The 24,336-nt window shown below is 39.9% G+C and overlaps 1 protein-coding gene across 2 annotated transcripts; it reads right to left on the bottom strand.

Moving 5' to 3' along the window:
* Positions 1-3,417: 3,417 nt before the first annotated feature.
* On the bottom strand, positions 3,418-23,950 carry alas1 (aminolevulinate, delta-, synthase 1). Of its 2 annotated transcripts, none has more exons than XM_059944059.1 (11): positions 23,791-23,950; positions 17,332-17,546; positions 15,901-16,101; positions 14,889-15,026; positions 14,545-14,767; positions 13,957-14,141; positions 12,851-13,030; positions 10,588-10,752; positions 7,920-8,188; positions 6,295-6,457; positions 3,418-3,713 (listed from the first exon to the last, which is right to left on the bottom strand). In XM_059944059.1, exons 2-11 carry the CDS (start codon positions 17,531-17,533, stop codon positions 3,553-3,555), a joined length of 1,887 nt encoding a protein of 628 aa, XP_059800042.1. In that variant the 5' UTR covers positions 17,534-17,546; positions 23,791-23,950; the 3' UTR covers positions 3,418-3,552. The 2 variants fall into 2 exon arrangements, with proteins under 2 accessions (XP_059800042.1, XP_059800043.1); XM_059944060.1 differs by having other exon boundaries at positions 14,545-14,764.
* Between the last annotated feature and the right edge of the window lie 386 nt (positions 23,951-24,336).

Genomic DNA, 24,336 nt, shown 5'->3' with positions numbered 1-24,336 from the left:
CTGAACTTGTTTGCAGCTGCCATTCCAAGACCCATTTACTTTCACTGTGATTTCAGTTGATCACCCAATTTTTCATCTGTGAAATATATAATACATCCAATCCCATACAGCTTAAGAGGGCAATTATTTGTATCTCTTTATTTGAGATATAGCTGACTACAGTAATATCATCTGTAAATTGGTAGATGGCATCAGAGTGGAATCTGGCCAGAAATGATATGGAGAGTAGAGGAAGAGACTGAGGAAATAGCCATGTGGAGCACCAGTGTTGAGAATAATCAGGGCAGAGTTGTTGCTGTCTAACCTTACTGATTGCAAGGTATTAGTCAGGAAGTCAAGGACTCAATTACAAAGTGAGTGCTGAGACCCAAGTCTACGAGTTTGCTTGAAACTATAATTCTGGAGTTGGAGGTATAGTCAATAAGCAATAGTTTAATGAAAAAGTCTTTACTTTTAAGTTCTCCAGAGATGAGTGTAGATCTGCTTTGGCAGTAGGCAAATTGCAGTGAATAAAGGTTGTCTGGGAGACCAGAGTTAATACATGCCAAAACCAGTTTGCAAAGCACTTAATGATGGATGTCATCAGCACTGGGCAGAGGTTATTAACGAACATAACCTTGCATTTTTTGGGTATCAGGATGATAATTGTCTTCTTAAAGCAAGTGGGAACCTCAGAGATAAACCAAAATGAGATCCAAGGACATGCCTAGGGAACACCATCCAGGGTAGATGATTTCCATGGGTTCTATCTCCAGCAGATTGACCTTGTGTCTGCAACAAAAAGCTGTGCATTGAGGCACAGTGGGTGGTTGCATTACAATACCCTTCCGTTCAAAACATGGCATCAATTTATCAGGAAGTGATCAAGTTTTGTTGGCAACACTGTCCGACTTTGTTTTGTAGCCCGTTATAGTATGTATGCACATCTTCCTTATCAGTAACCTGAAAGCATTAACCTGTTTATCACTTTAGTTATCTCTAGGTTGTATACCTTACATGGCTTAACCAGTGAAAACCACAAGTACTGTTTGCTGTTGCCACTAAAACTGTTAAGAGGAGATAGCTAATGGCTGCAACCACTTCCAGAACTCATTCCAAAGGCCTGGGTTTATACTTGGAAAACACAATGGAGCAATATTGCTAGATGACTCTGGCTACATTGAGTGAATGAAGTGGTGGGAATCTCCTCATGCAGGCACTCAGGAAACTTCTCCACATCTATATTGAAGCAGAAGTGCAAAGTCATCCTCTAGGCTAGACAATACAGGAGTAAAGCAGCTGGACCACACATTCAATGATGAAAAACTATGCTAGTTGGAGCTAGACTGGTTCCAAAGGGAAATACCAGTCCTGACATGGCTCGCAAGCAAGTTAGCCATGACTGTACCTGGTGCAAGACCAAGACACATAGAATCTAACAATATGACCTGGGTGAACTTGAATTCCTCCCAGTAACGTGCTAGGAAATCCACCTCTCCGATTACACACCAGCCACACCCAGTCTACAGTCCCCATCAAATTGGAGCCTCTTTGAAGATAAGGAAAATAATTTTATTTTAAAACTCAATTTTAATTGAACTACTTTTAATTAATTTTAAACATTGAAATAGCAAAACCTTGGAGTAATTTTTTTTTTAAATTTTAAATGGTAGTTAAAGGCTAAGCCACTGTACTTGGACAGCTGAGGTTTCATTTCTGGAATTGCCTCCTGTCAAAAGTTGTTAGGTATGAGGCAGCTTTCTATAGAGAAGATTAAGGTAAAAAAAAATAAGCAGAGCATAGAGCCTCTTAAAGAACAAAGTGGACATTGTTGTGCAAAACCATAGAAGATGGGCCAGGCTCTCCTGTTTTTAGCGTGTAAACTATGTAAACTTCAAAATTCAAGGTAGTTAATGAGAATCTTTTGGGGATAGTCTGCAACACAGCAAGGTACTGGATGTCTTAAAGTCTATGAAGATAGTTAACTCTCCAGAGCCTTATTAGGTTTATCCAAGAACAATGTGGGAAGCTAGGGAAGAAAGTGTAGGAGGCCCAGTTGAAATCTATTCATCATTGTTTACAGCAGCTAAAGTGCTGGAATTTGTGTGTATATTTAAGGTGGAAGGTAATCATTTCCTGATCAGTCAGGGCATCAAAGGACTTGGTGAGAAGGTAGTGGTATGGGGTGGTGGAATGGACTCGGTGGGCTGAATGGCCCAATTCTGCTCCTATGTCTTATGGATTGAAATAGAGCTAACGTTGTGCCTTTAAGGGTTGGAGAGAAAAATGTGGGAATTGTATTTCCAGTAAATCGAACATCAGTGGTAAGCAGGTTACTACAGGAGATTCTGAGGGATAAGACAAGATGTAGAATTACAATAGTTATTAGGGACAGTCAGCACAACATTATGTTTGGGAAATATCTCAATTTTTAAATTTTTTTTTAAAAACATGGTATCCATTGAGTTTTGAGAGCAAGGTAGCTGACAAAGTCTAAACAGCCTTTGCTAAGGTCCCATGTGGTAGGCATTTGTAACTAAGTAATTTGGGATCCAGGAAGCACTAGCAAATTGGACCACAGTTGGCTTGATGGTAGGAAACAGAGGCTAAGATTTAACAGCAATCTGAGAAGTAATTATTTTCACCCACAGAGTGTTCATTATATGGAATGAGCTGCCAGTGAAAGTAGATTATCACCAAAAAGGTGGTTACTGGAGATGTAGATAGATAGAAAAGGTTTAAAAAAAGATATGGGCCAAATGCAAACAAAACGGAATAAGCTTAAATGGAATTCTTGGTCACAGACCAGTTGGGTCTAAGGGCCCATTTCTGTGTTGTATGATATTTGGGGATAAAATCCCCCTCACTTTTCCAAAGCGAGAACAAAAATCTAATTCTTACTTCAAATCCATTCCATGATTTGTAACCCTCCTTATATGGAGCCAACTCCTTGCTATTGCATCTTAAGCCTTAAATTTATATGTTACATTTCTGCTTAGCTACCACTGTTCCAAAAAAAAAACACATCGTAGCCCTTTCATGATCGCAAAATTCTTGCGGTCCTACCAACACTTTCATAAACCTCTTCTGCAGTCAGTGGTGTAAGGCCAATGTGAATTTCCACCTACACAACCTCTGTCAATCCTAGTTCTTTATTATGTACTTAAAATGTAACTAAAATTACCACACCATTCACCTTAATGACTCCTAAAATTACTACACATTAGAAGATTTCACAATAAGGAAGAGTTTTCTCTTCAGGGATTTTTCCTTCACACTTAAATGTATTAGTCCTTTATGTAATGGTCCATCAGACTGGAAGGTCCTCAGTTTCTTACCTTGATTCATTTAAAGACCTCCATCAGCACTACTTCCCACTTTCCCCAATCCCTCTCTTTTCATGACACCGTAAATAAAGAGACAAACATTGGTTTTCTGTTTTTTTAAATTTAGATTTTTATGTACTACAGAAATAATCTTATTAAATATGTAGTTAGTTTCTATAAAAACATACAATATGGTTTCAACAGTAAATTCTAACACATGGACAGTCCAAACTGAGACAGATCCATGTTAGGCATTCACAGTTATCAGATTACTCATTCCACTGAAGTAGGATCTTTCCCTTTCACTCATCACCTCAAAGTGGAGGGGTCTTCGGCAGAAGTTACATTCAGCTGAGGAGTGGGACTTCAACTCCAATCCAACCTCCTTCCACGTAAGCAACAGTTTTTCTGTTAATGGAACGAAAGATATACTCAGTTGCACAGAATTCAGCAGGTTAAAATTCCCACCACAATTATTCAAAAACAAAATGAAGCCCAGCTATTTGTTATGTATTCCGATTTCAAAGTAACCCATAAATTAGACTATATTTAGGAAAACCAAAAACAATCCACTTTGAAGTACAGGTGTCCCCTACTTTACGAGTGTTCAGTTTATACCACTTCACTTTTACAAAGAGACTTACGTTAGTATCCCGTTTTTTTTTTGCATTACAAAGAGGATTTTCACTTTTACAAAAAATTTTCCCATATAAATTAATGGTTCTTCGCTTTACGCCATTTTGGCTTAGGGAAGGTTTCATAGGAACACTACCTTTGTAAAGGGGGAACACCCGTATCCAAAACCAGTAGCTTTTCTTCTCTCTCCCCCCCCCCCACACAATTGCAAATACCCGAGTAAGAAAGCAATATACAACATACAGTTTACCCATGTGCTAAACCTATGCAAATTGGATGCTTAGTTCATGGAGTTGGTAGCATAGAGAGTGGTGTGGTTAAAGGGACAGGCAAAAGAGACACAAAATGTAGACAAAGAAATCAAGTAGTACAGAAAATTAACATCAAGAAATCCTACTGCTATGTACCAACTTTAATGATCTTATCTTCAAATTTGTCCTTCATTTGCACCTTGGACTATGCCATTTAAGTGAACTCCCAGCAACAAACAAGCAGCTGGAGGAACTCAGCAGATCAGGCTGCATCTATGAGGTGGAGGGGGTCGGGGGGGGGGGGGGGGGTCGGTTGGGGAAAATGGCCGGATATGTTTTGGCTCAACACCAGAGTCCCAGCACACCAGCTAGTACAAGATGATGTAGTACAAAAGGTCAGCTATAGTTACAATGCTGTCTCAGGTTGTCAAAACTGTTTAAATTGAACTTTCAACATTCACACATTTAAGTGTTCACGTTCAGGGTCCAGTACAATATTTCTAACATTTTTGTTGCTTAAAGAAAAAAAAACTTAAGCAGGTAATTGTGTTGAAACAAATTCTTACAGGGCTCAAAAGTGGGTGAAATAAAAGGACTGCTTCCCCATGGTTGACACTCTGTTCAAAGGGATCTGCTAAATTTCCATTTTATGGAGATACTGGTCAGCAAATCCAAAGACTAAACATCAGCCATATTACAATTCGTTTAATACAAAGAGATCAGGTATAATCCTCACTGAGGTCAAATCATATTTAGTAATCATAGCCCAACAGTACTTCACCCATATACATATAATTGCATATCCAATATGGAAATACTCAATTCATGATTTAACCAACCTGGCAAGTCAATTTTAGTGGTACTTAAAAAGTCAAAGGTCTTTAAATTTCAAGTAATTTGTTCAATCTGCTTGGATCTACCCTTAATTATCACTTCAACACTTAAAGATACCAATTTCAAAATTTTCCTTTTATTTCCTCATGGTAACACCCTAGAACAATAACATTGCAGAGACAAACTTAATGAGTTTTATGTGAAATCATAACCATCTATTTGCTTCTATAATCTATACCAATAGCTAACCTGGAATTTATTCATATAGTTTTCAGTCTTCTCAATCTCCAATGACAGAGCATGATGGCAATGGGCTCTTTTTTGCCTTGTGATCAGCCCCATTTCTCGAGTATATAGTTTTTGAAAGCAATGCATCAAATTTTCATCATCAAGATGCAGGAATTCAGCCCAGTACATCACAGGTAAAGCCCTCCCTGCTATTGAGCACACCTATATGAAACACTGTCATAGAAAGGCAGCATCCATCTGAGATGCCAACCATTCAGGCCATGTTCTTTTTTTTCCCCCCTTCACTGCTGTCATCAAGAAGGTACAAGAACCTCAAATTTGCACCACCAGGGTTAAGAACAGTTACTCCCTCTCAACCATCAGGCTCTCAAAACAGCAGGGGCTAACTCACTTGCTCCATCATTAAAATGTTCCCAAAACCAATGATCTCACTTTAAAGACCATCATATCTCATTCTCATTAGTTATTGCTACTTATGTTTGCCTTTGCGCAGTTAATATCATAAAAATTTGTTGAGTATGCCGGAAAGAAAGTAAATCTCAGGGTTGTATTATGGTGATCTACAAGTACTCTGACAACAATTTACTTCGAAAACTTTGGAATTTCTTGCAAGGCCATCATTTATTGGTGATGTTAGATGTCACAAGTGGTCGATGGTTGCCTGGCTGGAAGCATTTAATATGATGATTTTTGCATGGTTATTTCAGAAGGTGTCAGCTACATTGCTGTCACACATATTAGACAAATGATATGCATTTACCATTGCCAAGTATCACTTTTACCAAACTTTGGAAAAAAAAAACACAAACAAAACTGCTGTATTGTAAATTTGAATAATATTTTCTTACTGTAGGCTTTTGACCCATCACTCAGGGCAGAACATTGGTTCAAAGTTCAATGCATTTCACCGATTTTGTTAATAACCCTTTGAGTTTGCTTTGAAACTTTCTTGATTGAACTAGGTTCCTATCTTAGTATGGTGTTCAAATTTCACTGGCATTGATACAAAGTCTACTTACCAACAAAATAATTCATCATCTGAGGAGTGTGATGAGGAGTTGGGGCAATACGCAGGAGCTCTTCACCACGCGCAACAGTGGGGTAGTTGATAGCTTGTACGTAAATGTTGTATCTACTCAGCAGTTCATCGCAGATCTGAGTGTTTTTAGCAGCATCTGCAACCTAAAGTTGGCATAAGCATAACACAAAAATCAATGAATGTCCGATTCAAACCTTCATTTCTTAGACCTAGACCCTGTATACAAGTTCTTCTTAAAATATATATTCAAACAATTAGTTGGTTAACTAAGATGGATCAGAAGTGGAGAGAGTGAGCAATTTCATGTTTATGTTCCTCAAATATACCCGAGGAACTAACCCAGATGCAACATACTGATGTAGCTATAAAGAAGGCAGGACAGTGGCTATAGTTCATTAGGAGTTTGAGGAGATTTGGTTGGGCAACTAAAACACTAAAATTTCTAAAACTGTGCTGTACAGAGCATTCTGACTGGTTGCATCACGGTCTGGTATTGGGAGGGAATACCACACAGGACTAAAATATGTTACATATTCTTGGAAAATTAGTCAGCTCTATCATGGGTACCAGCATCCACAGTATCCAAGACATCTTCAAGGAGTAGTGCCTTAGGAAGGTGGTGTCCATAATTAAGGATCTCCATCAGCCAGGACAATTCACTCTTCACACTGTGACCATCAGGAAGGAGGTACAGAAGCCTGAAGGCACACACTTAAAGATTCAGGAACAGCTTCTTCCCATCTGCCATCCAATTTCTAAATTGACATTGAGCCCATGAATACTACCTCACTACTTTATTTCTGTAACCTTGCACTACTGTTTTACCTTAACTATTTAAAAGGCATACATACACACCTATTGCAACTCAGTTTTTTCTGAGTATTGTTTTTGTTTTTTTCTGTATTTAATTGTACTGCTGCTGTAAACTTAACACATATCATACCCTATACCTGTGATAATAAATCTGATACTGATGGCTCTCATTTTGGCAACTTTAAACTCTCAACAATTCCACTAGAATTCCCCTCTCCCCACTCATGCTATAAATAATTTACCAGTTAATTAGATGTGAAGTTACTTAGACTTTGGCATTGCAGCTCTAAGCTGCCAAACACAATCTGGGAAAAATGATCTCATCCATTACCCAGCTTAGCGTACAAAAAGAGATTACAATTTCAAAATAGGAAACTGCAGGAAAAACTGGGGAATTTTGCATAATTTACTCAGAATTAGGGCATGTGGTACATAATATATTCAATCCACATGCTGGCTGCTAAGGAGCCACACAGATGAATGTGCTTCTTCTGGTCCAAAATCTTGTATTTATAATAAGTCAAGATTCACCCAAATCTTTCTGAAATGTCACATGGTTCTGGCCCCACCACTTCTTCTGGGAGTGAGGTCTAGATCGCCCTCATCCTCTGGGTGTGCAGTTTGCTCCAATTCTTTTCCAATTTTTCCTTTCACAAGTGTGGCACGGGAAAGGTTTACAGGTAAGGGGGAAGAAGAGCCAGACAAGGTGTGGTAGATGTCCAAGATGAAGGAAGGAAGATGATGAAACTTCCCAAAGGAATACTGAGAAAACAGTTATTAATCAATACTTACTCTGACTGGGATGATGTGACTCGGGCAGTGGACCACAGGTAAACCAGCATCCATAAGTAACTGACGCATGTGTTTTACATTTCGTTGATGCCGACGGCGTAGTGCTCTTCCCTCCTCGCTTTTCAAGACTTGAACAGACTGCAAAGCACCAGACAGTAACATTGGCGGAAGTGAGGTAGTAAAGATGAAGCCAGCAGCATAGGACCGGACAGTGTCTACAAGAGATGCAGTACTGGCAATGTAGCCTCCCACACAACCAAACGCTTTTCCTGCAATAAAACAAAAACATACAACCATTTGCAATCTCATTTAACTCGCAGTGTCTGGAAAGGTATCAAATCCAATGCACAGATCCAATTAAAAATTGGCAAAACAAGACTTAGATGCTTACTGAGCAACACAAGAAAGTTTTAATCTGTTTTTAAAAGAAAGTTTAAAAATCAGATTTTATCTGTGAATTTAAAATGCGTCCATTGTTATTATTCAATAATACCATACTTATGTTTCATTTTATATTTCAACTTTACAGGCCTTGTATTTTCTACACTCAAATTTAAAATTGACACTACTGCTTAAGCCAAAAGTGAACATCAATCTCCTACTTGGTGGGACTACAACTAGAGGTTATGGGTTAAGGGTGAAAGCTAAAAGTTTAAGGGGAACATGAGGAGAAACTTCTTCACTCAGAGGGTGGCGAGAGAGTAGAATGGGCTGTCAGCACAAGTGGTGCATGCAAGCTCAATTTCAACATTTACGAGAAGTTTGGATAGGCACGAATGGTAGGGGAATGGAGGGCTACTGTCCCCGTGCAGGTCGATGGGAGTCGGCAGTTTAAATGGTTTGGCGTGGACTGGATGGGCTTAAGAGCCTTTTCCTGAGCTTTTTAATGACTGACATATGATACCCTCATCAATGCTCAACAATAACCAATATTAACTAACCTCATCTTCTCACTTGGACACAATGCTACTGAAAAGTTAAGATAGCAATACCCAGTTCCAGAAAAAAGCACATTTCCCCAATTTCAAAGTACAAATTGTACAAAAGTCATCACCATTCTGCACAAATGCAGATTACTTTAAAAATTCATAAAGAATAAAAACAGGCTGTGATTCACATCAAAAGCGCCTGCTTAACAGAACTTAGTAATAGTCTGTCAACTGCATATGACTACTTTGTTGCAACCATTCATTTACACATTCTACATTGTCAGCTCCATGTCAGTGAAATTTTGATGAATGATACTAGAGTTTGAAATTGTAAAGGCTCAGGCAAACTTGGCAACAAGAACTTTAGTTAGACTTTTGAAGTAAACAGCTATCTAGGTCACTGCGATATTTAATGCAAGACAATTGAAGCAAAAGAAAAAGAACAATTCACTTGGCAAATCTCCAAATAAGAACTCCCACTAACAAAAACTGAATAATGCTAAGATACTTTTAAAAAAAATAAGCCACAGCACCTTGTATTAGGTGCAATGTTTAATTGTGCATATTGTTGGGGGAATAAGGATAAATTGTAGCACACATTAGTTTGAAGGTTTAGAGCTGCAGAAGCCACAATTTACAAAATTCTTAATTATAACCCCTTAGAATCAACTTAGTCGTCAACAGGTTGAAAAGCAAGCTCAAAAGGCTCTAGCTAGATCAGTAATTCTCCAGATTACCCCACATATATTTAAATTCTGGGTTCAGCTTTTCAGACTCCAGGAGTTAATTTGTATTCCAGTTGCCCGTCACAAAAGGATTACAGATAAGTGGTGTAGACAAACTACAAAATAAACTTTTAAACATATACATTTGAATCTATTTAAGGTGATTAGATGCTTAAGCCTCGCCCGTGTTAAGTATTTACAAAAAGATCCTAGATGAGATTATTTCCAGTTAGAAGGCTCTTGTGCTGCAATCAAATTGAAAGGGCTGTGCAAGATCAGTATGAACTTAGAAATACAAGTCTTCAAGCCAAGATGTTCTTTGCCAATGATGCACTTTTGAAAAATCATAATGTCCTACACTTTAGAGGCAAATATTCCTGTTGGACAGTAAGTTAGTTTGAAGATACTGTTCACTGAAGGTTACTGGAGACTGGAGTCACATGGAATCTCTTGCCATTAGAAATAATTAGCAGATTTACAACATAATTCACTGTATGAATCTCAAAACGAAACCTCACTTTGTGGAACAAAATCCACAGCTGGTATGTTGAAATCTAAACACCAATTTTACTTTCAATTGCAGAAAGAAAAGAAAATTATTGTTTTCTCCATATTCATCTATTTTCACTACATGCACTCAGCTCACCACCTTTACTTCCCATCTCCTACATAACATTTCCTTAAAGTTGAAAAAGCTTGGTTTAAACTTTTCCCCTCTGTTATTTATCTAGTGAAGTCAACACTTGTGATTCAACTGCAATGCTCAAAATGATTTCGAAGTTAGTGACATGAGCTTTTTTGGCAAGGTTTATTAAGGAGCAATTAATGAGATACACTAAATATCTTGGACGACTGATTTTAGTAGCATATATTGTTCTTTTAAACAATGTACAAAATTGCAATTTTATTCCAAAGATCAGATTTTCAATTTAACCTCGTGTTTAATGAATGCTTTTCTTGACAAAAGAACAGACACCAGGTTTGTAGTAACATTTCTGTTTGTGGCCAGCTTACCCAATGTTCCAGATATTATATCCATTTTATGCATGACACCATCACGATCGCCAATCCCTCCACCACGTGGACCATATAGACCAACTGCATGGACTTCATCAACAAAAGTTATTGCACCATATTCATGTGCTACATCACACATCTCCTCTAATGGACAGACTGCACCTGAGGTAATGAATTTGAACAATTAAGAAATGTTACTAATAATCTATCTCAAAAAAAAAATCAATAGTGCAATAATCACATCTTTTCTTTAAGAACCAAAAGTTCTTTAAAACCAACTTAAACAAATTTTAGTTCAAAGCAGTAAAACAGTTTGCACAGATGTGGTAAACCACAATAGCTGGTTACCCAGCATTCGGAGTAACATATAAAGTCTATAGGAACACACACAAAATGCTAGAGGAACTCAGCAGGTCAGGCAGTATCTATGGAAATTATTTCAGGCAGAGATTCTTCTTCAGGACAAGAAAGGAAGGGGGAAGGACACCAGAATTTTAAAAAAGGTGGGGAGAAGGATAACTAGAAGGGGATAGGTGAAGCCAAGTGGGTAGGAAAGGTAACCGAATGGAGAGGAAGCAATCTGATATAAGAGTGGACTATAGGAGAAGTGGAAGGAAGGGGGTACTGGGGAGGAGATAGGCAGGTGAGAAGGGGATAGAGTGGGGAATAGAGGAGGGAAGGAGGAGGAGGAGGAAAAAAAATTACCAGGAGAAAGAGATACTCATGCCATAAGGTCAGCAGCTACCCAGACAGAATACAAGGTATTGCTTCTCCATAGTGGGTGGACTCATCTTGGCACAAGAGGCCATGCACTGACACGATCAGTATGTGAATAAGTATTAAAATGTTCCGCAAGAAGTTCCAATTCTGGCAGATGAAGCGGAGATGCTCAACAAAACAGTTTACAATTTAGGACGGGTCTCACCACTGTAGAGAAGGCCACCTTGGGAGCGCTAGACAGAATGGACAACCTCAGCAGGTTCACAGGTGAGGTGTTGCCTCACCTGGAAGGACTCTGAATGGGCAGGTGTAGTATTTAAGCCACTTGCAGGGATAAGTGCTGGGAGGGAGATTAATGGAGAGGGATGACTGAACAAGGAGTGCCTGCAGAAAGGGGGGGGGGGGGGGGGGAGTGGTTTGTGAGGGAGAGGCAAAGATATGTTTGGTGGTAGGATACTTTGGAGATGGAAGTTGTGGGGAATACTGCGCTGGATATGTAGGTTACTGGGTAAGGACAAAAGGAACTTTTAACACTGTTAAGACAGCGAGAAGATGGGACAAGTGCGGATGTTCAAGAAATTGAGATGCAGCTGAGAGCATCACCAATGGTGGAAGGGAAATACTGTATTCTGGAGGACATGTCTGATGTTCTGGAAAGGAAAGCCACAACCTAGGAACAGATGCAGTAGAGTCAAAGGGACTGAGAAGAGAAAATAGCAGTTTTACATGAGACAGGGTGGGAAGAGGTATAGTCAAGATAACCGTGGGAGTCGGTGTAAAAAATGTCGGTCGACAGTTTGTCTCCAGAGATGGAAACTGAGAAATTGGTGAAGAGGAAGGTGGTGTCAGAAATGGACCAAGTGTATTTAAGGGCATTGTGGAAGTTGAAGGCAAAGTTAATGAAACTGAGCATGATGAGCTCAGCATGGGTGCATGAAGTAACACCAATGCAGTCGTCAATGTAGCCCTGGAAGAGTTGGGGAGCATTACTGGGGAAGGCTTAAAATATGGTCTGTTCCACATAGCCAATGAAGAAACAGGCACAGCTAGGTCACATACGGGTGCCTCTGACTACTTACTCCTTGAGCCTGGAAAAAGTGGGAGGAGTCAAAGGGAAAATAGTTGGGGGCAGAGACCAGTTTTACCAGACAGAGGAAGGCTATGGTGGAGGGGAATTGGCTGGTTCTTTTTGTGAGGAAGAAACTGAGAACTTGATGGAAATAGAAGTGTACAAGGACAGGACATCCATGGTGACGGATGGTCCCTATACAAAGTCTACAGTGTCTGAAGGAAGAAAATGCATTTATTTCTTGATTGATCTCAAGGGAATTTTAGGATTGTCTCCCCCAGAACACTTCTTTTGGATTTGATCAGCCAGTTCACAACTTTTCAAAGCTCTCCATGAGAGAATGGGTTTCCTAGCAGCTGCCTTGGGCTCTGTGGTCAAAATAGCGTCAGTCTTGAGAGAAGTATGAAAAATATGATAAAATAACATTCATTCTACAGTTACTTTATATTAAAATTTGAATGCCTTGCATACCATCCATTGAATGGACGGTTTCAAAAGCTACAATCTTTGGGGTGGCTGGGTTTGACTTCTTCAGTAGTTCCCGCAGATGATTAACGTCATTGTGGCGAAATATAAATTTTGGAGCTCTGCTGTTCCGGATTCCTTGAATCATGGAAGCATGGTTTCCAGCGTCAGAGTAGATTTCACATCCTGGCCATATTAAAAGATAACAAGAGCTCAGTACCAGAATTTGAATTATTAGGACCATTCCAACAAAGAATATACAGTATAAATCTAGAAAAATCATCCTGTGCAGTTGCATTGATGGAATAATGAGACTTCCATAAAATCCCCAAATACAAAATCACTCTCTCTCTCTTCCTAGAGAATGAGATTTCTGCTTCACTTAAAAATACAGTCAACATCCATGGGGTCAGCTTTTAATACATAATAAATGGCTCCAGGATAGCAGTAATTAGATGTTAAAGCAGGAAGAATAGAAGCAGCTTCTGTTCTCACCAGCAGTATGTACATCCAACATAGTTACACTGAATAGCAGAGATTCTGGTCCACTTTGGTGTTGGCGCGTGGCCTAGTGGGCAAGGCATCAGACTAGTTACCTGAAGGTCACTGGTTCGAGCCTCAGCTGAGGCAGCATGTTTGTGTCCTTGAGCAAGGCACTTAACCACACATTGCTCTGCGACGTCACCGGTGCCAAGCTGCATGGGTCCTAGTGCCCTTCCCTTGGACAACATCGGTGGCATGAAGAGGGGAAGGCCTGCAGCTTGGGCAACTGCTGGTCTCCCATAAAACCCTGCCCAGGCCTGCACCCTGGAAACTCCAGGCGCAGATCCATGGTCTCTCGAGACCGACGGATGCCACCACCACCAAGGTCCATTTTATCCAACAATTTGGACACACATCACTATAGACAACAAATACTGAATATTTCTATGTAGTTACGAAAGAAAGTGGAAACAAACACAGACAAATTTGAGGGATGGGAACACATCTGAGAACAGCCTGATCAACGATGGAATATTGGTTCATTCAGATAGGATACTTGGAAATGTTTGCCTAGAATATTCCAGTTTTGACATCTGTAACAAATGACATATAATATTGTTGATTCGTACCTGGAAGCATTTTGGCCAATGTAAAAAGGGTAGAGTCATTTGCTACAAAGCATGATGAAAACAGCAGTGCTGCATCTTTGCCATGGAGATCAGCTAATTCAGTTTCCAAATCAACATGGAACTTGCTCGTTCCTGAAATGTTTCTGGTTCCACCAGCTCCAGCACCGTGGCACCGAAGGGTATCCCTAAAAACACAAAATGAGAAGTTTATCAGGCAGGAAACATACAGACCATTTTACCAGCATTTTAAATAGTATTCTGTAAATGTGACATAAAATTTTGCTTTTTGTTTATGCATTTGAAAATGATAGATGTCATGGCAAGGGTCCATGCAAAATTAAGTCATATTCAAAACATTAGCTCCTCCTGACTTGTAGGTACATCAACCTGGTTCATATTTTTGGGTTAAGAAAAAGCTTGTATTGAATGCCTAATTATTTAATGTATAAAGTTTTAAAGTACACAGGCATGAAGTCTCTCAAGAGGTTTTAAGAAAATCAATCCAAGACTAATACATCAAATGATAAAACATGGATGTTGCATCATAATTAACTTCACTTTAGGGACAAGTGAAATTCAGAAACTCACATTATGGACCCTACAACACGTTGATGGCGGCTCATTCCAAGGTAATCGTTGCTGCACCAAACAAAAACTTCTTTCTTGACGCTCACGGAATCAGAGTAGTCATCTGCCATTGGAAAAACGTCAGCCCGACGATTCACCGTTTTGAAAACACGGTAAGTGTGATCAGTTTTCTTCTCATCAATCTTCTTTTCAAAGAATCCATCATATTTGAAAGCTGGAACTGCTGCAGAAGTACATGAGGAAGTTTCTACAGGTTAGAAATACATACAAGGAGGAATTTTGAGAGCAAGCTGAAAAAGGCTGGCACTACTGACTGCCCATTTCCATCCTTTGTTTACACTCACATTTTGGTATATTGTCCTGAAGGAGATGAGAAACTGCAGGCTTTTGCTTCACCGTCCCATGCAGAGTTTTCAATAGGCCATCTTTATCATGTCCATTGGCTGTTTTAATGTTGTCTGCAGTTGGATTAACAGACAATTCTGCAACGATGAAAAGTTAACTTAAAGACTTTGTGAAGAATACAACTTTAACTATAAAAATAGCTATTTCAGTAGCATTAAGCAAAGAGTACAGATGATATAATTTTCTGGAAAAATGTCCATAATCACCACTTTCTTTTGGAAATGTGTACCCCTTTTTTCCTCAAATTCTGCCTGGCAAACAGAAATGCCTTTCTACAGGATTTCTTTCATATCAAGTTATTTCATCAGTGATGACAATGTAACCCACCAGTGTTACTCAACAGATTTAGCGAATGGACATAGTTCATGAAAAAGACAAATTTGTTCAGTTTTTAAGACACTTGGTACTGTAAGGCAGTAATATATGAATATGACATCACCATATTGAATGGGTGAGCAGTCGCAGACAAGTCCTCCTTTGTCATGTCCTCTCAAGTCTGAGGACACGTGAACAGACATTTCCCAGTACAGCACTGCTGTGCTCCTCATACGCAACGCAGTTTCTCAGAAAAGCAAGGCTCCTGAATTAGGGAAGGGCTTAGGTAGTGCTGATAACAGGCAACGGTATGAGATTTCAGAACTGGCATAAATTGTAGAATGAATCTCAGGGAGTAATGTGTGATTTAATGGGAATGAAATAAATGGCCAAGGAATTACTGCAAGGTGATGGCTATCGTAAGCGCAGCTCCCCATAATACTGCACCTCTCAGTCCTATAATCAAGAATGGAGCTTTGCTGCACATAAAACATCCATTTAAGCGTTACTACTGAAGTGGTAAGAAACACTCTGGAAAATCATCCTGTGTCAACATAACAATGCTTCTTCCAGCAAGTTTTGATCAACAAAAATCAAAAGAACATTGTAAAAAAAAATACAAAACAAAAAATTTACCCTCTCTCATTGTGTGCATTTGTTGCACATCCTCAGAAAGTTCTTCACTGGCCTTGCGAACAACACTGCTCTTGCCATGGCTCATCTCAGCAGCAAGGAATGGACATTTAGAAGCGGCAGCCTGTCCAGCACTAGGGACTGGGTGCCCCGGTGGAAGCTGGGGTCCGGCGGCACTTGGAGCTGGAGTCGAACTACTAGGTTCTGTAATAAATTAAGGAATTCTTGAAATGAAGACTCAGAAACAACAAACAAAACATTCCTTACGAGTCCAAGAACTTCAATAAATTATTTGACAAAATACTTGAGTTGAATTTACTAGCCTCTAACCTGATTGCATGAATATCAATTTCTCCTTCTAGTAAAAAAAATTCCCCCCCCAACCCCCCCCCCCCCCAGTTTCCACTCTGGCCTCTATCTCTTCTCACCTGCCCATCACCTACCCCTGGGTCCCCTCCTCCCATGGTTCACTCTCCTCTCCAGCCCTGTACCTTTCCCATCCACCTGGCTTCACCTATCACTGTCCAGCTATCCTTCTTCCCCAACCCCACCTTTTTATCCTGGTATCTTCTCCCTTCTTTTCTAGTCCCAAAGAAGGGTCTCTGCTCAAAACATCAACTCTGTTCATTTCTATAGATGCTGCCTGACCCTGCTGAGTTCCTCCAGCATTGTGTGTTGCTTCTGGTTGAAGTTGTTATAATTAACTTGCAGTCAATTATGCAAACCCATGAAACACCGAGTTGTGGAATACAAAATAACCCTAAATAAAAAAACTGCATCAATAAAACATTTCCCACATATGCTGCCCAAAAATTTAATAAGCTTCCTATCAAATCTGAAATCGAAGTGGAGTTGAATGTGATGCTGCTTTTTCACTCACTGAAATCATACTACTGCTCAACGTTAATATATTGATGTTATTTTAGCTTGGGATTAAAAGTCAAGGAAATTTTGGCATTGAAGTGTTTAAAATCAATGGACACTAGAGTATCATTTTTCCATGTTATTTTCAGCTTATCCATTTCACTCCCCTGAAGCTTACTTTATGTGGGTGCTCTATAAATCATTCAGCAAAAGAAAATATTCAACTTTACATATCAGTAGGAACAGATTTCATTCCATTCTGCTGTCTTATTCAACACACACACAATGTTCTGGAGGAGCTCACTGGTTCAGGCAGCCTCTATGGATGGGAATGAACAGCTGACGCTTCAGGATCAACCTGAGGGATCAGGATGAAGTGTCTTGAGCCGAAACGTTGACTGTTAATTCCCACCCCTGGATGCTGACAAACCTGCTGAGCTTCTTCAGCACATTGTGAGTATTGCTCTAAATGTTCAGCATCTGCAGCACGTCTTGCATCTGTGCTGTCTTATTATAAATATAGAAGTCAGAATTAAAATAAGGAACTCATCCTCCTTAAACAACACTTACTTTCATTCACTGGTGTTGTTTCTTTGGTCTGTTGACAGTGAGCAGCTGAGGTTGCTACGGTACGCACTTCAGGCTTGACTCCCGCCCTCATCATCATCACAGGGCAATGTCGTGCATAATAGATCAGTGACTTGCCAGCATTTTGAAGAAAAGTCTGAGACACTCGTGAAAGGAATGGGCAACGGCGAACAACAGCCTCCATTGTAGCCCTTAACCTACAGGGAGAAGAAAATGGCTTACGTTCAAATAAAATGACAATGAACTAGTCAGAAAGGATGGAAAACGTTCTAGTTACAACCCTTCCCTACTTCGCTTACACTTCCAGCCATTTGTGTCACTAAACATTTTTAAACTTAAAAATGCAAGGGCAGATAAATACCATTATCCACTTTTCCCAGTGTGTGATCCAACAGAAACCTGAATCGACTCACTTCCATTAATTCCAGTACAGAAGCACAAAATTTAATGCATAGAGATTACAGCACAAATGTACACAAATGTACACAAAACGAGAACAAGATGGGCAGAAAGTAAACTACAGGAGTAGCATCTGTAAAGTATACCTTGGAATTCAATTCTCATGTAGAAAAAGCCAACGATAACAAGGCTATCAGGATAGACTACAAAGCTTTGGACTTCATTAAAAAGGTTATCAAATGCAAGATAATTGATAATGAAATCTGCATAATCTTAAAAGCACCATCTCAACTGCAAGGGAAGAGAGCGAAAAAAACACAAACACTTGAATGACAAACCTGGGATAAATATCAATGAGCTAAAATTCAGTTGAGTAATAACCAGAGTGGCGTAAAATTGTGCCTCATGCCCACTCTCCAAATCAGACTCCTGAAGCCCTGCTGCTCCAAAATAAATTGTGCGAACCAGCAAAAGCTCTGAGATTCCCTCACTACTATATTTAGTTAATACAGATTTTTATCTATTAACATTCAACATTAATGTTTACTAATAAAAGTGCCATGCAATATTATTTTGACAAATTGCTTTCTCTTAAGTATAATTTCACTGCACAATTCTGAAATACCATTTCTGAAATTTAACTATATTCTTTCCTGAAAGAAATGGAAACTTAATTTCTATACAAAGAAATAAATTTCCTGTATATCTACTAACCTGTTTAAAAATATATCAACTTGATGCCTTAACAAATTTCCGTACATGTCCAGCAATCGTCCATTTAAAATACGTATAGTATTAAATTCAAGCTACAGGCTTCAGCATACAATAAATTACTGTAACTGTTTAGATCTGAGCAGAAATAAAACACTTCTAGCAATATGCCTTCATGAGAACGAAGATACTGGGAAAGTAGATCTTAAAGTCAATTAAAAATCAGCATGCAAAATTGGGTTTTCATATTTATTATCTGAGCACTTAACACTATTCACAAGCTTGAAAAACAACTCAACTGCACTAGATTTGAAAAGTTAACTCACTTGAACAAAGTATTCCACTGGTATTTCAGATACCGAACACCAAACCCACGTTTGAAAAGGCTCATGTTTGTTGTACTCAGAAACACCACCTCACAAAAACAAAAAGAAACACCAAAGCTTTAAACCTCGGCTATGCTAACTCACATCTCAAATGGGCTATGATCCAGTGTTTCCAAACAAGGGTTCAGAATTAGACAGCTGGCTCTGACATCTTTGTCATCTCTTCATAGCATTTAACAATGGTGCACAGAGGTTTTGCCAAGGCTTATACAATGCAAGAAAAATTAGAACTGCCTTAAAATTGTTTGCTCCAGGTACTGATGGGAAAATATTAACTAAATTTTACAAATAAGTTTCCTTAAACTATTTCTCCAGGCATTTAAATTTTCTTTCTACAGGGTTTCCTAAGCTATTGCTATAGGGAATGTACAAATCCTAAAGGGAGATCGATGTCTAGCTCCTTTTGTGCACCTTGCCACTGAATCTGCTTTGAACTAGTTGCTATGAGGATCAGATAATCCCCTGCTACACAGCAGAGGTAAAAAAAAATTACGATTGCGCAATGTGACCTTAGTTACAGAGAAAATAAATTGTTTAACAGATCACTTCACTTAGAAAGTATAAAATACACTTTCAGTGGAACTTGACTACATATAGCTTCAAAAGAGTGGCAAACTTTTAGTGCTGTGTCTATAGGAACAAATATTGGTCAATTATTTCACCCACTGAACAACCATGGCACAAGGCTTGAAGAATAAATTAAAATCAATAATACGTGAGGTGACACTTCACTTGAGAGTCTGTCGGGGTCATCGACAATATCCAGTATGGCCTCCTGTATATTGGTGAGAGCTGACATAGATTAGGAGACCGTTTTGCCAAGCACCTACACTCTGTCCACAACAAAAAGTGGGATCTCCCAGTAGCCACACATTTTAATTCCACTTCCTATTCCTATATGTCAGTCCATGGTCTCCTCTACTGTCGCACTGTCACACTCAGTCTGGAGGAACAACATCTTATATTCCATCTGAGTAGCCTCCAACCTAATGGCATGAACATCGATTTTGCCAACTCCCGTTAATGCCCACCCTCCCTTCACCAGTCCCCACACACTTTTCCTTCTCTCACTTTATCTGCTCATCACCTCCTTTTGGCGCTGCTCCCCCTTTTCTGTCTTCCACGGCCTTCTGTTTTCTCCCATCAGACTCTCCCTTCTCCAGTCCTACATCTTTCACCAATCAACTTTCCAACTCATGACCTCCCCCCACCCCCAGATTCACCTATCACCTTGTGTTTTTCCCTCTCCTCCTGACTCAATTTTTTCCTCCTGTCCTGAAACATCAACTGCACTCTTTTCTATAGATGCTGCCTGGCCTGCTGAGTACCTCCGGGGTGGGGGGAGGGGGTATATGTGTATGTGTACGTGTGTCTCTATGCATCTGAAAATTTTCTCTTGTAGGTAAACATAATAAGATGGTCACCAAATCCAGGTCAAGGTAGTACAAAGGAGAAAAAAAAGACAATGTAGAATATAATGTTACAATTACATTGAAAACATCATGCAGGTAAACAAGTGCAAGGGTGAGAAGTATAGTAGATCAAGAGTTCATCGTTATTGCACAAGACATTCATTCAAGTAGGATAGCAGCTGTCCTTGAGCTTTGTGCTACGTGTTCTGAAGCTTTTGCATCGTCTACCCCATGGGAGGGAGAGAACAAAAAAAAACCCTTCGCACGTCAGTCCTTGATTACAATGGCTACTTGCCCAATGCAGCAGGAAGTGCAGAGGGCCAATAAAGGGAAGACTAGTAAAGGTTTCCCCCCATAGACTGGGCTGCATTCATAACTCTGCAAATTTTCAGCGTCTTGGGCCGAGCAGTTGCAATGCATCAAGATATAACTATATCAAAATTTCCTTGGCCTTCTGAGCAAGCAGTGATGCAATGTGCTATCCTGGCCATCATGTTTACTTAGCTGATCCAAGACAAAGCGTCAGTGATACACCTTGGAACAAGAGGCTCTCAGCCATATCCACCCCAAAAGCACTGTTGATACAGATAAGAGCATGTCTCCACTCTGTAAAATAAATCAATTGAATGCTGAAGTTAAAGATAAATGGATTAAAATAAATTAAAAATTCTAAAATTTAAATTTGTTGGGGTTGATTTGGCAACCACATCAGGCTATACAATTTATAAAGAGTTCACTGAACTTGTGTCAGGCACTGGCATTGTTATGCTTAGACAAATTATCCACAGAAAGATTCACTAGTTTGATCCAACGATATTAAATCATACTGATCAAAAGTGAATTTGATCAGGCTCAACAAGTAGGCTGTATTTGTCAATCCAATACTTTAGAGCACTCAAGTCTACCTTTGTTGCACAGTATATAGTACTATTATTTTGTAATAAACCGATACAAACCAGAAACAATATTCAATACTTGAAAAGATACAAAAGATTTCAAACTGCTGACAAAACTCAAGGTTCTTTAAGGCCTTGTTTGAAGTCATGTAGAACATCAAGATACTTTAAGGATCACCATCACTTTTTACACAGTTCACTAAATACAGTGAATTGGTGGGCACCACAGTAGCTTAGCGGTTAGCACAACGCGACTAGAGCTCAGGGTGTTCCAGAGTTCGTCCAGTGCCAACTATAAAGATTCTGTATGACCTCCCCGTGGAACTCATGGGTTTCCCCCCCAGTGCTCCAGTTCCCTTCCACAGCCCATGGACATAAAGTAGGTTAATTGATCATTTTAAATTGTTGTATTCTCAGTTAGGGATACTCAGGTTTGTTGTGGGGTTGCTGGGGCAGTGTGGCTCGAAAGGTCGAAGCACCTACTTCACGTTGTATTGCTAAATAATAAATAATGTAGTGCCAGCTGAAAGCAACTTCTTCAAACATCACAATTGGCAACAAAATTTCTGAGACTGATTGCCAATTTAAACTGGAAACTACTCAAACTGCAAGATTTACTCCAAGTTCCTTAAGAACAGCTGCAAACCTAATTATCTACGTGAACATTACTTTTTCCACAATACAAGAATAACTTTTTTGGAAAACAAGTGAGAATGCATGCAAACTTCAAATCTGAAGGATACTGTCTGTGCAAGAGTCTTAGATATATATAGACACACACACACAGAGCTAGGGTGGCTAAAACTTCTACACAGTACTGTAGTCAAAATACTGAAGTTGGTTTTGAATATTTTGGATTTCTTTTATTTATTTGACATTCTTTGTCATTGCGTGTTTATAGATTTACAAAAGTCAGAATACTTACAAAAATGCAAGCAGAGCATGCCAGAACTATGAAAAATACTCCTTAAAAACTGCTGAAATGTATACTCCCAAAAGTTGCCAAACATCTGGGAAATGTTTGTCATGTAACTGGAGGAAACAAAAATGATTAACATACTCTAAGGAGGAGCAAATTACAGGACGTTGGGATATGAAAAGTTTGAACTGCCTCCCAGAGACTTTTCAGAAATGTTTCAACATAAAACATTTAATAAATATTAATACTGACACAGGAAAGAAAAGCATAGAGGAAACTGAAATTGTTGAAAAGGAATACTTGTTTCATAATTGAAACTGTTTTAGTTCCAGGAACAGAAATGATGAAAACAATTTTGACAAGTAATGATCATCAGAGGCTAGAGCTGATGCTCATAGAATGCAACAACATCCCAATAAAACCATCCACTTTCAATGTATTGAAGACAGTAGTCAGCGTTCTCTAAACATCTAATTATAAAAGTATGTATACTGAAATAGCACAGCTAGAAAGTTCATCTCGATCTAACATACAGAACCAGCTTACTACAAATACAATAAACATGAGAAAGCCTGCAGATGCTGGAAATCCAAAGCAACCCACAAAATGCTGGAAGTTAGCAAGTCAGGTAGCATCTACGGAAAGTAATAGACAGTCGACATTTCAGGCTGGCATCCTTCTTCAGCATCGAGTTGGGGGAAGATGCCAGGATAAAAAGCTGAGGGGAGGAGAAAGAGGCTAGCTGGAAGGTGATAGGTGAAGCCAGGTGGGTGGGAAAGGTAAAGAGCTGAAGAAAGAATCTGCTAAGAGAGGAGAGTGGGCTACAGGAGAAAGTGAAGGGGGGGGGGGGGGTTGGAACCCTGGGTAAAGTGACAGGCAGGTGAGAAGTAAAAGATCAGACTGCAGAATAGAGGGGGGGGGGGTCCCTCAGATCTACTACTGCTTTGATTTTTTCTGCTCAGAAAGTGATTAAATCAAGTGTTGTAGAGACTATTATTCATCCCAATAATAAACACAACTGCTGCAATAGCAGTAAAAATATATACAAAAATAAGTGTTTTAGAATATTTATTCTTGCTGTTGACTATCAGAAAATATTTTGTAAACCGGATTAACCACGTAACACATTTAATAATCCATGTCAAGAAATTTTCTCCCAAATGTTTCCTGGTTGAATACGTTTTTCTCCCTATGTTGGCTAATCTGCTGAGGATTTCCAACATTGCCAAATTATTGGTCGTGTCAAACATCTTACGAATGTGGAAGCGCTGTTGCAATACACCAAGCATTCATATCAGATCACTTTAGGTAGGAAGTTGCCAATTACCCAGGTATCGCTTAATGAATTTGACTGAGGATATACTCTTAAAGAATGTTTGTTTCTACAGCCTACAAGATACGTAATTTTCTGCTGAAGAGAAAGGAATGGCGTGAGAGGGTTTGTGACTTCCTAGCTGAGGAATGCTCCTCTAAACTTCGTGGAGAGAAAGGTGAACAATAGAGTTTTAGAACCCTCCCTTCTACGACCAAGTCCTGGTCTAGACACCTCAATCGAACGCAATCCGAATGCTCCCCGTCAGCCACTTGTTGCTGGACCACCATATCAACAACCTCAGTCCTTGGTCAACCAACTGATGTGACCGAGGCCGATGGCAGAGAGGCCCAAGGAGCCGAAGCCAAACTGTTTCTGGAATAGAAGAATTGCTGGGCTGTCTTACCCGGTGTTAATGCTGGTGGCGGGGTGGGTTGGCAGAGTTCACTCTCTTCTCCGACGGTGAGCGCCGCTGGAGACGGCAGACAAGAGACCGCGACCGAAGACAGACAGACACACGCACCCTCCGCGTTGCCCTGCACTGAGGACGAACTGGCGCTGCGCACCCCGTCGGCGCCGCTTATCAACGCTCCGCCGGCCGCCGATCATCGCGAGAGCTGGCCGGCGCCCCGCCCTCCGTGACGTCACCGGCCCCGCCCCGCCTCCCTGGCTGAATGGCGAACCTTCACCGCGTACCGTTCGTGTCACGTTACCCCGCCTTGCTGCTCCACCTTGCTCGGCTCCTGCTCCTGCTCAGCTGCCCTCTGTTGAAGGCATTCCTGCAACTGCACCAACTCGCTCTACAAAGATCCGAGAGTCTGCTGCTCAAAGCCGGACACGTCTTCTCTTTCGCAACTTTACCTTCGTTTGAAAACAAGTGGGTTACAATACAGACTGAAGAAGCTTAAAACTTTTAATGTTCAAAATAACCTTAATATCAAAGGACATGTCA

Source organism: Hypanus sabinus, chromosome 19 (assembly GCF_030144855.1).
Source record: "Hypanus sabinus isolate sHypSab1 chromosome 19, sHypSab1.hap1, whole genome shotgun sequence".
Classification (NCBI taxonomy): domain Eukaryota; kingdom Metazoa; phylum Chordata; class Chondrichthyes; order Myliobatiformes; family Dasyatidae; genus Hypanus; species Hypanus sabinus.
This window is presented reverse-complemented; position numbering and strand designations above follow the sequence as displayed.